Here is a 14623-nt window from a genome sequence, read left to right on the forward strand (position 1 = left end):
CTTGTCTTGTTCCTGATCTCAAAGGAAAGACTTTCAACTTTTCTCCGTTGAGGATAATATTGGCTGTGGGCTTATCATAGATGGCTTTTATCATGTTGTGGTATGTTGTTTCTATTCCGAGGATTTCAAGGGCCTTTAACATAAATGGGTGTTGAACTTTGTGGAAAGCCTTCTCTGCATCTATTGATATGATTATGTGGTTTTTATTCTTCTGTCAGTTGATGTAATGGATTACATTAATTGATTTTCTGATGTTGAACCATCCTTGTGCTCCTGGGATAAAGCCCACTTGGTCGTGGTGTATTATTCTTTGAATGCATTGTTGGATTCTGTTAGCTAAGATTTTGTTGAGGATTTTTGAAACTATTCTTTTAATAGTTTCATTCTCTTGCCGATGTTCTCTATTTGGTAAGACTGTTGTTTAGACATGGTCTCCTTTTGTTCTTTCAGAATATTTCTAACAACTGCTTTGAACTCTTTGTTTGCTAAGCTCAACACTGGGTGTCCTTAAAGGTAGTTGTATAGCTTGCTTATGTCCCTATATATGGAATACATTTTTTATGTCTTGGAAATTTTGTTGATGCTGAACATTTTTAGATAATAAATACATCATGCTAAGCGGTCACTTACTTCCTTCTCTAGTTCCCAGAAGCCCCATCCTGGAAATCAGTTTCATGGCATACTGGGAGTTGTATTTCTTGGTGCCTGAGAGCTCCTCAACATGGACATGAGGGTTGAGTCCATTCTGGACATCATTCATTAACTCAGAGTTTGTTTCTCACTCTTCTTCTAACACCTCCACCCTACAAGTGGGGGTTGGTGATTGGAGGGAGCCCCAGTCTTCTTGGCCACTTCTCCTCTGTGGCCCCCTCCCAATAGACTTTTTCAATACAGAGTTGGAAATAATAGGAGATGCCAGTGGTTTCCTTTAATACAGTAAAACTCTTGCATTCAACCTAGGAGCTACAAAGATAAGCAGTACAACTTCTGTCATGCTGAGCTTGTGAAGATATAGAAGAGGGCCATGGTCAGATGCCATGGGCTTTCATGTTCACACCAAGATTTTGTGGTTATTATTGAATAAATATATTTTCATTTGTTATATGGGTCTTAGGAGAACTTCTAGATACTTTACATGGTTGTTTTTCAAACATAACTGTCTCCAGTTAAGGGGTTTATTTACCAAGTAGAGTACACCAAGCTCTTTTCACCTGCAGCCCAGAAGCTTGTTGACTGTTTTTGCAAGCAAAGTTTTATTGGAATAGTCACCCTCATTTGTTCACTTGTCCACAGTGATTGTCTTGCTTCAGTGGCAGAGTTTTGTAGGTGCCATACAGATGAGAGGGCCTAGAAAGTTTTAAATAGTTACTCCTAACCTTTACAAAAGAAGTTTGCTGAAGGATGATCACATTCTCTTTCTATGGGATGCCAAGTTATTGTCATGTGGAGTGGAGATGGCGAGCATGCACAGAATCATAGGAAAAGTCATGTCAGTCACTTAGAAGCATTGTATTTCTGGTTTTAGCTGTTTGTGATATTAGTTAGTTTTAAAGTTTTTCTAACAGCTTTTCTTTTTCGAAATCAATATTCATTTTATTTTTAATCTTTTCATTTTTTTAAAAGATTTATTTATTTATGCATAAAGAGCTGGGGTACAGACCATAGGTGCAGGGGCGAGTGAGAAGATTCACCAGAGACGGAGCTAGGGAGCAGAACAGGCCAACTGATGAAGTATACTGCTGAGGGGAACAGTGGGTGGGTCAAAAGAGGTCTGTCACACCATGTGGGTCACCTCAGAGGCAGGCGGGGATGGAACTCATGCGGAAGTGGCTTTAGCTTCTTAGTGCCACACTTTAACCTGCTGTGCCACCAGGGAGGGCCATTAATCTTTTAATTTTTATGTGGACCCCCAAATCGGTGGTTCTTCCCATAGGGAGGGAGGGAAACAGTGTGGTCAGATTTAAGTTGTAGGGTCATTGCCTTCTCACCAGTGTTCTATTTAATGACCAACAGCCCTTGACTTAATGCTGGTTCTACATATGATATTTCAGATTTACAATGGTACAAAAGCAGTACCTTTTCAGTAGAGTCTGCATTTTAAATTTTGGTGTTTATCCTGACCTGGCAATATGCAGTGTCGTTCTAGTGTGGTCAGCAGCTTCTAGCCCACCACACAGGCCTTCAGGCAAGCAGCTGTGCTCAGCAGTGTCCTGGGTTGACAATGGTTTGGGATCTTGTCTTTTGTGTTTTCTCATCCCACCATGTCCCCAAAATGCCCATTGTTTCCTGCTTCTGAGATATTCACCACATAGCTCTTACAAAGTAGACTCTGTGGCAGGTGCTTTTCCTGTGTGATGCCTACTGTCAGTGGTCAGAGCACATTCCTGGGCTCACCTGTGATGTCTGGTTGGGTAAGCCTAGTCAAGACATTTTCACAACTAGAAGTGTTTTCTTTCTTTTTGTTTGTTTGTTTTTTAAACACTTTGTTCACATACCATAAAATGTCCCCTTTGATGTTTTCATTATTCCCAAAATATTACCCATTGGTAGTCATTTCCCATTTCTCCTTCCTTTTAAGCCCTAGCAACTGCTAATCTACTTTAGGTCTTTTTGGATTTGGCTACCGGTCCTTTCATATGAGTGGAATTATACAGTATGTGGTATTTTGAGACTAGCTTCTTCCACTTAGCATATTTTCAAGGTTCTTTCATGATGTAGTGTATATCTGCTAATGTATGTAGATTCCATTTTTGCTTGAAAAACATGGTTCATGGGTGTTAAGTAATGTCTATGTTTTGGCTCTCACAAATAATGTTGCTATGAACATTCAGGTACAAGTTCTGTATGGTCATGTATTTTCATTTCTCTTGGGAATATGCTTGAGTTTGTAATGTGTTATTGCTTCTGCTGCATGATTTTAAATGAACTGTTTCCATAAAGTTTATAATGTTTGTCACGGGTCCCACTGAAGTCTGTGTTTGGTTACCATAATGGTCAGCTAATTATCAGGCAGAGCTTTCCATCAGCGCCTTTACTAGATTCTCCAGCCTTTGCCATAGGGCTCTGTTGGCACATTGGTGTATGTCTTATCACCTTGAAGTATTTTCAACTTTCATTGAGTTTATCAGGACATGGTCTTATCATAATTTGACCAAGATCTTTATATTCATGTACTTTTTAAATAATAACAACATATCATTGGTCTTTTGTTGCCATAATATTTCCTTTGAATTGCTTTGTAAAAAAATTAAGCAAGTAGATCTTATTTCTTCTGAGTTACTGGCTTTATGTACTAATGTGCGTCCATGAACACATCCTCTGTCCCACATTTTGAGACAAAATGTGGGAAGCGGGGAGGCTGATAGAGAGTGGATGGACGAGGCTCTGAGGGTGTGGGAGGACAGAGCTGTGGAATCATAAGGGGGAGCTGGGTGGACTAACACCTTACTGGGTCTCCCCATGGGACTCTGCTATGTGGGTAAGTAAGGCCTGCTCTCGGGGCCTACCAGGCCAGGCAGGTGTCACAGGCAGTGTAGGCCAGGGGTCTGGGCCATCTCAGCAGCTCTGCTGCAAGCAGGGTGTCAGTGGAGTGTTCTTCTTTTTCAGCATTGCTTTAAAGGACACTGCATCTGGCTGACCCCTGATATCCTCAAACGGGATGGCAACTGGGGTGCATGGAGTCCATTTGGATCCTGCTCACGCACCTGTGGCACAGGTGTGAAATTCAGGACCCGCCAGTGTGACAACCCACAGTGAGTGGACCCTGATGTTTTTTACCTTCCTGGGTAGCAGTTGCTTTCAGAGGCCTCTCTGGCCAGCCCTAACCCACAGGACTCCTATGGCCACACGCTATTTTGGCAGATGGTGCAAGGGTGAGTTGCCCTGGGTCCTCCTCAGTCCTTCTGAAGAAGCAGAGACTCAAAGTAGGGAGGGCTTCTGGCCCAGTTCACACAGCCTGCTGGGAGTCTCTGGGCCTATAGATGCCAGGGCTACTCCCCAAGCTGACCTGGAGTCTATTCTGTGTGTAGAGTGGGTTACTCTGCTTCTTAATCAGGGAGGATAGAAGGTGGGACAGAGAAGAGCCCTGGGGATAAAGAGGAGGTTCTCTTGAGCCTCAGGATACTAGGCGTCCGAGCAGAGGAATGGCTGCCACAGTCAGGCATGACTCAAGGTCAGTAATGTGTTCCGCAACCCCCAGGGACAACAGCCCTTACAGGCTGTCACCATACCTGCTGGGGCTTTCCCCAGCTGCACTCCAGCTCCTGCATGTCATGCAAACCCAGGCCTGGTGCTATACCCTCCTCCTTTCACGGTGCTCCTTATCCACTCCTGGCCACTCCTGCCTGAACTCTCAGGCAGAGCCCATGAAGAGGATGTGGATCCAGAGCTCTGGGCCCTAGGCCCCTGCAGCCCTATGTGACTTGGGGTGTATCAGTTAACCTCTCACACTGGGCCTCAGGCATACTATCCTATGGTGTTATTTGGGAGTGTATTTATAGTAGAGTGAATGGGACTTCATGTGTAGAAAGAACTCTCCTCCACTCCCGTTAACATCGGTTCACTCAGGTCTTCTATTTGCCCAGCAGAGGTCCCTCAGCTAGCAGGAGATATGTGGCTTTTATGTTTCATCCTTCAGACTATCCAGTGTCTTAAGGATTTTGACTTACATGAAATATTAGAATTATGGAATTTCACATTAACAATAAAAAAGATTTCCTACCATAACAATACCAGGTCCCAGTACAGGCTGACAGGCAATGCTGCAGGTTCTCCCCTTTTTGGTCAACCGCACCCAACTGTCCTACCCACCTTCTCCACCCTCGTAAGCCCACTTAATATTTGGGCTGGGACCCTAAACCCTAAGCCTCAGTCCCAGGATCCTCATCCTTGTGTAGGCCCTGTCATGTCCTCAGCAGAAGTTATCTGAGACTTGCTGTCCACGTACATTTTTCTGGGGGATCAGGTCTCTAATTTCATGTCAGTTTATGGAAGGAGGCTGTAACCACAAAGTTTAAACTCTGCAGGTCTCTGGGTCCCATGAGGCAGTCTCCGTGCTCTGTTTGGCCAGGCTGCTGTTATTTCCTATGCCCAAGCACTAAGAGATTGCCAGGAGCCAAAGGGGGTCCACCTGTGCAAAGAGAGGCCTCGACCACACTGGCCAGGCAGATCTATGAGAGGGACCTATACCCTGCCTCCCAGCAGTGAGAGACCCATATGTCAGAAACACCTGCACTTGGAGCTCACAGTCTCAACCTGGCTGGAATTCTCTCTCCCTTCTAGCCAACTCCTGCTCAGTGGCACCAGGCCAGCTGCAAAGGCAGGAAGGAGGCTCCATTTCTGCCCCCTGGCACCCCTCAAGAGCCCATGGCCCTGTTACACTCGTCTTGGGGGTGATATTGACAAGATAGGGAGGTAGAAGTGCAAGATGGTATAGGGTGCTGGGTGAGGACCAGAGGGTCGCCGCCCTGTGGCGCAGTGCTCGGCATGCAGCAGCACCCCGTAAGCGTGATCAGTCACTGTTGCCCCTTCATGTGCTGCCGGCTAAATCAGGTCCAGGGCACAGTGAGGAGGCCCAGTCCGGCCTGTGCTCCGCATTCAGCCCTGATTTCTCATGCCTGACAATGAGCTCTAGGTGGGACTCTCCCCATGGCCTGACCATGGAGGTTCATTTTCCATCCCTCTCTACCTGTACACTTGGGATACTTTTTAACTCCCAGCCCTCCTCAGTGGCAGCCACGGCAAGGAGCCACATTGCCAGGATGGCCTATGATGCTGTTGTTTCGTGACAGATGTCAGGCCCACAAAGGAGCCAGCCCTGGCTGGTGCCCATATCCCTTCTGCCCATCAGTGGCTGTCAGACAACACCAGTGAGGCCATATGGAGCAATGTGTTGACCTGAGATCAGCGGGAGACATGCAGCCGCTTTGCCCAGAACCATGTTCGCAAGCATCCACAGCCTTCTTGTCAGCAACCCCCGTCGACCCCAAAGGCCTCCCTTTCATATCTGCTCCCTGGGATGACCTTTGGACCTAATGATGCCCCATCTTTTAGTTCCTGCTAAAAGATGTTCATCCACAGCTTCTCCCATGAAACCAGGGCAGGTGTGGTGATGCCCACAAGATCACTAGCTGTCCCTTCTCTTGGGATTGAGCTCCCTATGCTCCTCACTCCCCCACTCTGGCAGTTGTAAAGCTGTAATGGTCTCCAGTCCCAACTCCTCTCTTGTTTTTCTTCCCCTGTTCCCTTGAATCTCCAGCTGACATTGTTTTGGAGTTAGCAGGGGTTTCTGTTAAAATCAGTACAGCTCCTGCCTGGCCTGGGATCAGCAGGGGCTTCAGCAATGCCTAGCTTCTCCTGCTGTTTCCAGGATGGTTGCAGCACAGATACCCCAGCCCCAAAATCTACACCCAGGCTTGTTCTCCCTCTGGGGATACCTAGTTGGTGCTCTCATCAGTCTCTGCTCCGTCAGTGACCAGTGGGGCCTCGGGTTCTGCTCAACTCTGCCATGCCTGGAAGATGGCAATGCTGAAAACCCTCAGCTCTTCCTAGAGTGCAGCCCTGCCTCGCCCTGTCACCCCATGCCAAGGATACCTACTGGCCTGCCAGAGTCTTTTCAGTAGAGATTTAGTGTTTTGTGGATTGTCGCTGTTCTCAGTAAAGAGAGGGAATCACAGAAATGAAGTGCAAGTCCTCTGAGTTGAGGAGAGCCAATGGATGGAATATCTTCTCTCTGCCTGACATTTGTTGAAAACTCATGCAGTGGATTCCACTGATTTGAAATTGCTCTTTGGGTTCCCACCATGCATCAGGCCCAGGCTCAGATGTAGGTGAGACTCGCTCAGGTGTAAGTGAGACTCACCCAGTTCCTCCATCCTGAGGCTCATGGCCGGAGGGAAGGTGGGGGCTAAGCACACAGCCACAGCCCACTGTCAGATCAGTCAGTGCTTGGAAGGGGGAGGGCCATGTGGGTGCTGAGCAGAGGACTCTTTCCCCCCAGGGTTCTTAAAAGGGGATTAGCAGCCCTTTCTATACCTGATGCTCTGAGGCACAGGAAGTTGGGAATCTTTGCAGGGCAGGACAGATCTTGGGTCCTTGCCCCCGACACCTGAGATACAGGGATTCCCCCAGATACCACAAATGGCACCCCACATGCCATTGCTAGTGGCATCCAGCTGCAAGGCATTTGCTTTCTTCTCCAGTCCGGCCAACGGGGGTCGCACCTGCTCAGGCCTGGCCTACGATTTCCAGCTCTGCAGCCCCCAGGACTGCCCCGATGCCCTTGCTGACTTCCGCGAAGAGCAGTGCCGCCAGTGGGACCTGTACTTTGAGCATGGTGATGCCCAGCACCACTGGCTGCCACTAGAGCATCGGGACGGTGAGCCTCTGTGCAGAGGGTAAAGTAGCCGCTCTGCAGAGAGCCCTAGAACAGGCCAGAAATCAGCTGCTCTGTGCTGCTGATATCTTAGGAACAAAGATGACAGCTACACTGGATTGCCAGGACAGCCCACCCTGGCTGGTGTGGCTGCTGGGGCCCACTTCTGGATAGGACCTGGGCGCTCTTGGCAGAAATGCAGTCCCAGAAGAGCCAGCAAGCAAGACGCTGGAAAAAGCTTCTGGTAAGAGGGGGTCTAGGTGCCTGTAGTTGCCACCTGATGGGTAAGGCTGGCATTGCATTCTAGGTTGGCTGGGAGACCCTGCCAAGCAATCAGATTACTCCTGCCCTTCAGCTTGGAACCTCACTCCTTAGTGTTACAAAGTGGTTCCTACTGGTTTAAGCCTTAAAAGGCATTTGTTGGGTTGTGAAACAACAGATGGCATTTGTTGGGCTGTGAAAGGGCAGATGGCTGTTTGCCAGCTCTCCACTTGAAGACACTGTCAGTCATTCCCTGGTAGTTTGGAACATGGTAGTGTATGTATTCTATTTAGGCCCCTTCCTGCTATAATGGAATTTTAAACATAGTTTCTGTTCCTTGCAGATGTCAGGTAGGGTTGGGAGGCCTCGTTTGGCTCGCTTAGTGGCCCGCTGCTGTAAGCCCCCAGCTGTGGCGCAGGGACAGGGACCCAGATCTGAATGCCCCCCTTGCATCCCACTCAGAAGGAGGCTGTGGTGTGACCCTGTGCTTTAGTGAAGACTCTGGGTGCAGAGCTGGAAAAAGAAGGTGCCAGGGGTCCAACACCAAACCAAGGGGTGTCTGGCCTTACTTGGAGTTTCAGAGGAGAATGACTGACCAGTGTCTTCAGGTGAAGAGCTGGCAAACAGCCATCTGTCCTTCACCCCCTTTCAAGCCCGCTTCTCGCTCGAGTCTCTGAACAGCGCTCAGGGGCATTGCCACACCAACAGTCTGGCTCAGCTGGGGAAATCCCTCCTTGAGTCCCATACGTACTCAAGGAGTCAGAGGTCCCAAGACGGAAACAAAGGGGTTTCCCTTCCTCTTCTACACCAGAGCACATATGTGGGGACCGGAAGAGGGAATGCTAACACCCTTGTGGGAGTTTCTTTCTCAGCTTGTGAGGTGCCAGTCTTGAGAGGACTTGGGGAAGCAGCTGTGCAGTTAGCACCACTCCTCACTGCACTCCATTCCCTTCTAGTCAAGGAACGATGCCACCTCTACTGCAAGTCTAAGGAGACAGGGGAGGTGGTGTCCATGAAGCGCATGGTGCATGATGGAACACGCTGCTCCTACAGGGACGCCTTCAGCCTCTGCGTGCGTGGGGACTGCCGGGTGAGTGCCGTGAGGCAAGGTCAGTGTACCCTCAGGCCTGAGTAGGCCTGGGAACCACCTAGGGAGCTTGGGACCTGCAACTCAGAGATTCTGATTTTATGAACTGAGACCAGAAGTGTAAGTCTAGAGCTCCCTAAATGATGGCGGTTGTGTGAAGCTCTGCCTTGTCCTTTTGCCCCACTGAGCACTGGATAGCATTCTTAACCAGAGCAGCCCACAGTGGGTCCTGCTGGTTGGGCCCCCTTTAGAAATGCCTGGCTTTGTTTCCTAGTTTTACTGTATTTCTGGTTTCAGTCTTAGTCTGTCAAAAGAAACAATGGTAAGGTAACCTCACCTTATGATAGTGCCATGATCAAAGACTTGGCCATGAGCCCCGACTCTGCCAGACTTCTTAGATACAACAGAAAACCTCCCTAAAATTTGTGTAGACAACAAAACTGATTGTAGGTGCCACAGAGTCTGAGTCATCTCACCTTCCTGAGATGTGAGACTCCTCAGGAAGTCTCTGGCAGAAAGCCCTCAGGAGTCTACAGCCCCTAGAAGGAGAGGGTGAGCGTAGATGAGCAAGGAAGTGCTTAGGACTTCCCTTGTTTCCTGTAGTTTCGTAGGACTTTGCCCGAGGTGAAGGAATCTCCTCCAAGATGTGGGAATAGGCGACTAGAAGGAAGCTCCACTGGAGCCTGACGGAGGGGGAGCTAGGCCACCAACTGCTGAGATAGTGAGATGCAATACAGGTTTCCACTGCTATCCAAAATAGAGCATTGCTATGAACCTGTAAGCTAAAAAGTGATGGCAATGAAAGAAGAAATCACTAATAATTGATAAGGAAAATTTTGATTGACAGATGCAGAAGATAGCCTAACATATTTTATCACATAAAACATCAAATAACACGTGCATATGGCAAAAGCAAGAGTGCTACAATAAGTCCACAGCCTCTATGAAGTAGTTTCCAGAGAAGAGGCTTGGTGGGCCTGGTGCTTAGATACATGGTGCTTCTAAATGTGACTCTTTCTATGTAAAGCAGATGCTGAAAACTGTCTTTACCCTTTCTTGTAAAAGCAGAAATTCTTTTCAAATCTCTTCCAGTTAGTAAAAACAGGTACAAATGTAGGTCTTTTGTAAAAGTGAGTGGCCTACCTAAGCTTTCGAAAAGCAGGACAAACCTGTACTTAAAAACAAAGCAGGTCTCCTTTGTACCTGTAGGGGTTTACTTTATGGGGTGATTGAGAGAGACACAGAAAAGCCTGTGGTACAGTGATTTCTGTGTCATTCCCAAGAACATTTACATGACACAGGGTGACAGACAGAAACTGTGGGAAAGGCAAGACCAGGCAGTGGACCCAGCTTACCACTGGCCACTTGAATTACTCCTGAAGAATTGGGGAAAGAGGGGTGTCTTCTAATTACCTGGTACCTGGTCTTGGGGGAGGTCTCGGGGTGGTTGGGAGTTTGGTTGGTTGGCACATGAAGGAAGCACCTCCTTTGCTCTCTGTATGAGCTGGAAGGACAGCTGTTCTGCCTCCAGCAAGATTTTTAATATGCCAAAATACCATAAGACATAGGAAAACAATTTAAAACATGATTAATAGAGTCAGTAAGCATGGTAAACTCTAATAGTAGCCCTTTTTTCATGTTAAATCTTCTTTTAATGTTTCATACAAGCCATATAGAGATAGTGTAGTTACCTCAGCATGTATTTTAACATACAAAATCACAGTCAAATGAAATAAAATCATATTCCATTTGAATCTGATTTTAGTCATATAAGTGACTAGAAAATAAATGCCCTAGAATGGCATATGTTCATCTTACATGTGTTTAAAGACTAACAAGGCAGCATACATTTGTGAAAATACATCTGTCAAATTTGTTATAAAGAGTAAAACATGTAAGAGTATTTATTATATAGTGATATATAACTTTTTCTGGGAGTAAAAAAAATTTATTCAATTTTATGAAAATCATCAATATCGTCACCTTCTAAAGTATATGTAGAAATGTGGACAATTTTCAAGTAATTTGATATAATTCTTGGCATTAAGAACTTGTAATAATACACATTTGATATTATCAATAATATAGGTAATTAAATCTGTGCTAATATTGCAAAAGTTTCATGAGTATATCTTCTAGAAAATTCAACATCTGGCATAACACTGTCAAAATAAACTTCAATTTTATCTTCTTATTTTCACCAACATTGTAACTATATTCCCTGAGAGCACTCTGCAGTGTCACTTATATGTGAGAATATTGACTTTCTTGTAATACAAGAAGTACTAGTTACTAACTTTGTGTTATTGGTGCTTCTCATGAACAGTTTATGAAAAGTAATCATGCATTTGGTGCTTAATGCACTAGGAAGTGGAACCCAATGGACTGTGTGACATCTATAGTATGTACTTTTAATGCATTGGATGTTCAAGTTATTGTAAAACAGATTTTAGTAGGAGTACTTTCAGATGACAGCTATGAATTTGATTGCAAGCATAACCTTAATTAGATAAGGAAAGCATGAGTCACTGTCTCAGCAGGAGTGGCAATTGCTCAACAGCAACAATGACAGAAGTTAAATATTTCATTAGTTAATAGCGATAACAGCAGGATGATGCATTCTGCATAAGCACATGTTTCGTGTGTATATGCATATATATATATATATATATATATATATATATATATGTAGGTGCTGGCAATTAGAATATTGAAACACAGTGACTTAAGAGGTGAATGACAAGAAGACATGTAGGGAAAATGAAGATGTGCACATACACACCTACACACACATGCCACAGAGCAGGGAATCAAAAAAGAATCAGAAATTAAATGAGACTACTACCTTGATAAAATAATGACTTGGCAACCAAATAAAAATTATTATCTAAAAGCTGCAATGAAAAAGGGGGGAAACAGAATTAAGTTAGATCTAACAAAACTCTAGTAACTCTTTGGTAGGATTTCACAACATATCTGAAGGAAGAAATACAATACTTTAGCTGTGGCCTCTCCTTTGTGACACTGCCTTGGCTTCCTCCAGGGCTTAAAAGAAAGCAGCAGCCAGAACCACTGAGGAGTTGTGGGCAGCCCCTATATGACTTGCCACCTACCCTGATAAAGGCCAATGAAAAAAATATAGGGGAAAATACTATTTTCCTGTCTCTCCAGATTTGATAGATCAAGTAGTTAATTTATTCTGTTTCCTTTTGTTCACTTTCTATAACAGAACAAAATCTGTTAGCGAAACTGTTTTAAAACATGGCATGTTTTTCTTTGTCCAAAAGGCCCCTTCTCCAGCCACTTGAATTTCCAGGAGGTGTCTGTGGCTGTGCAGGGACTATAAGCTTTTCTGGGATGAACACATGAGGCAGGGGCTCCAGTGTCAGAGAAGGTTCTCAGATAAGGCTGACACCCTCCCGTGAGCTGGTTTCTGTTAAGTTGGGCTTCAGAAGCTGGGGGAGCGCCTTCTCCATGCCACTTCTACCCTAGCACCTGTGCACACCTGTGTTGGAACCACCTGCTTCTACATCTCTGAGACCTTTTGTTCCTGGTTATTCCATGAACACTTAACACCCACCACCCCCAGGTGACAGGCCAGAGCAGCCCTTCCCCTAGAGGCATGTGCCTCTAAGATGCTGAACCCAGTTTCAGTTTGGATTTTGGCTACACCACCAAGCTGTTCTCCTTAAGCCAGTCAGGTGTCCCATAATTCAACTAAATTCTGCCACCATCTATCTGGAGATAGATTCCACGGGCTAAGAACTCAGTCCTATAACACTACTCCACACCCCTGCTTCACATGTCCAAGTTGTTACCTGTACTTCTGAAGACTCACTGGCTATAGATTAAAGGTTCCCCTGACTTCCTCCTCCTCAGGTTCAGTTAATTTGCTAGTGGCTCACAGAACTCAGCAAAACATTTTTCTGGCCAGAGCATCATTTTTGTTATAAAAGATATATCAGGAGGCCCTCCCTGTGGTGCAGCGGTTTAAAGCATAGCACTATGAAGCTGTCCTCAGCCACTCAAGCATGAGTTCGATCCCTGGGCAGGGGGCTGACCCACAGCATGGCAGACTTCCCCGGACCAGCCTGCTGTTCCCCTCTGCAGTGTACTTCAGTCTGTCTGTCTCTTCTGTTCCCCTCTCAGTCTCTGGTGAGTCCTCTCACCGCCCCCCACCCCCTGCACCTCTAGCCTATACTTCAGTTCTTGTGTGCATAAGTACATAAATCTTAAAAAAAAAAAAATCAGGAATAGCCAGATGGAAGAGATATGCAGGGCAGCTGTAGGGAGGGCACACAGCCTCCTGCCCTCTGCAGATGTCTCGCTTGCCCCAAATCTCCACTGATGTGTCCTTTGGGTTTTGATGAGGCTTTATTACATAATTGCAATTGGGAAAATCTGAGGCCATTGGTGATTGAACTCACCTGCCAGGATCTCTGTTCCCCATATGCTTTTCCCATTGACCTTCTTCCAGACCCCATCCCTGCGCCCCCAGCTCAGTCTCCAGCCAGTGGAATTAAAATTTTTTAAGTGACATGCCCTGCAGCTTTGTGAGAACTGATAAAAGAGCAAAAGATAGTTAACCACACCCTGTTCCTGCAGACTGGTGGATCGCCGTGGCTTCATAGCCACATGTTCAAAACTGACATGTGATACTTGGCTAGCCCTTTCAGGGTGCAGAGCTCAGCCCTCGAAGGCCCTTGAAGGTGAGAAGCAGGAGAGCCCTTCTTCTCATGGCTCTCCTGCCCACCCGCCTTCCAAGCTACAGGCATCACCTGGCAGCCCATCTCCATCATTAAGTGGGGTGTGGAACTTGGTCAGTCCCCCCCCCCATTTTATGGAGCCATTTCTGTAACATGGCCACCCTAGGAGAAGGGGTAGGGGCCAAGCCTTTGGTTTATAGCCATTGTCAGGGCAGAGGGAAGTTTCCTTGTCCTTCAGGGTTCTTCTAGACTGGCAAATGATAGACACCGGACATATTGATAGTGTGAACTGGGCTGCCTGTCCATGAGTCCTCACCCCCACACTTAAAATTCAGTTGTAATTCAGGCACACACAAAAGGGTCAATAGTGGGTCTATTTACAAAAGGAAAAAGGAATAGGAAATAACCCAGGAAAGAGAGAGGGATACAAAGTAACTGGAATATCTTACTGCTGGGCTGACTTGGAGCTCTGGTAACAAACTAACTCATAGGAGAGAGAGGGAGAGGGAGAGAGAGCGAGAGCGAGAGAGAGAGCGAGAGAGAGAGCGAGAGAGAGCACGAGAGAGAGAGAGAGAGAGAGAGAGAGAGAACCTTAGCAAATGGCACCCAGCTTATCCCCCAATGTCCCAGAATGCCTGCTTAGCTCCACCCTTGGGTCCTCGCAGTTCTCTCCCTGGTACTGCTGGGAGTTGTAGTTTCCAATGACTGGAGTAAGGGGTGGAGTCCATGGAACTCTACTGAGTTCCTTTAGGACATCCTTCCCCTTACCAATAGGAGGGGACAAAACAAGAGGCTTGCTAACATATATACCTCCTGTATACCGGAGAAACACAGTAGAAGATAGAAAATGGCACTTTAAATAAGTTCAGCTAGACACAAAGTCACCAAGTAGAGTGTAAAAGGGCAGGAGGCACTACAGGAGAAGCAAGACAGACAAGGTTGAAATTGCTGCCGCTCCACTGATGAGTTAGGGGAGCCAGGTCTTCCAGACACTGTGAGAGGACTCCCTTACAAAAGAGAATCTTCCTTTACACATGTAAATGTCTCCTATAAAATGACAAACTCCACTCAGCCTTCAGAGTCCCTTCTGTGAAATAATCTTTATGTCAAACAGACAAATTTGAGGGGTGACAGATTTTGTTCCCCTACAGAAATGTTCATTTAGAGGCCAGTTTGCTATGCCAGGACAATCTCGGG

The 14623-nt window shown here is 46.3% G+C and overlaps 1 protein-coding gene across 1 annotated transcript in view; it reads left to right on the plus strand.

Annotated features, from left to right (window-relative positions):
• ADAMTS2 (ADAM metallopeptidase with thrombospondin type 1 motif, 2) overlaps positions 1-14623 on the plus strand; it is a 236909-nt gene that overhangs the window by 202804 nt on the left and 19482 nt on the right. Inside the window, exons 10-12 of the mRNA XM_012733272.1 lie at positions 3607-3752; positions 7200-7375; positions 8590-8723. Coding sequence (XP_012588726.1) covers positions 3607-3752; positions 7200-7375; positions 8590-8723 — 456 coding nt within the window. The remainder of the gene's footprint in view (positions 1-3606; positions 3753-7199; positions 7376-8589; positions 8724-14623) is intronic.

This window comes from Condylura cristata, unplaced genomic scaffold, assembly GCF_000260355.1.
Source record: "Condylura cristata isolate star-nosed mole 26May11 unplaced genomic scaffold, ConCri1.0 scaffold00040, whole genome shotgun sequence".
Taxonomy (NCBI): Eukaryota; Metazoa; Chordata; class Mammalia; order Eulipotyphla; family Talpidae; genus Condylura; species Condylura cristata.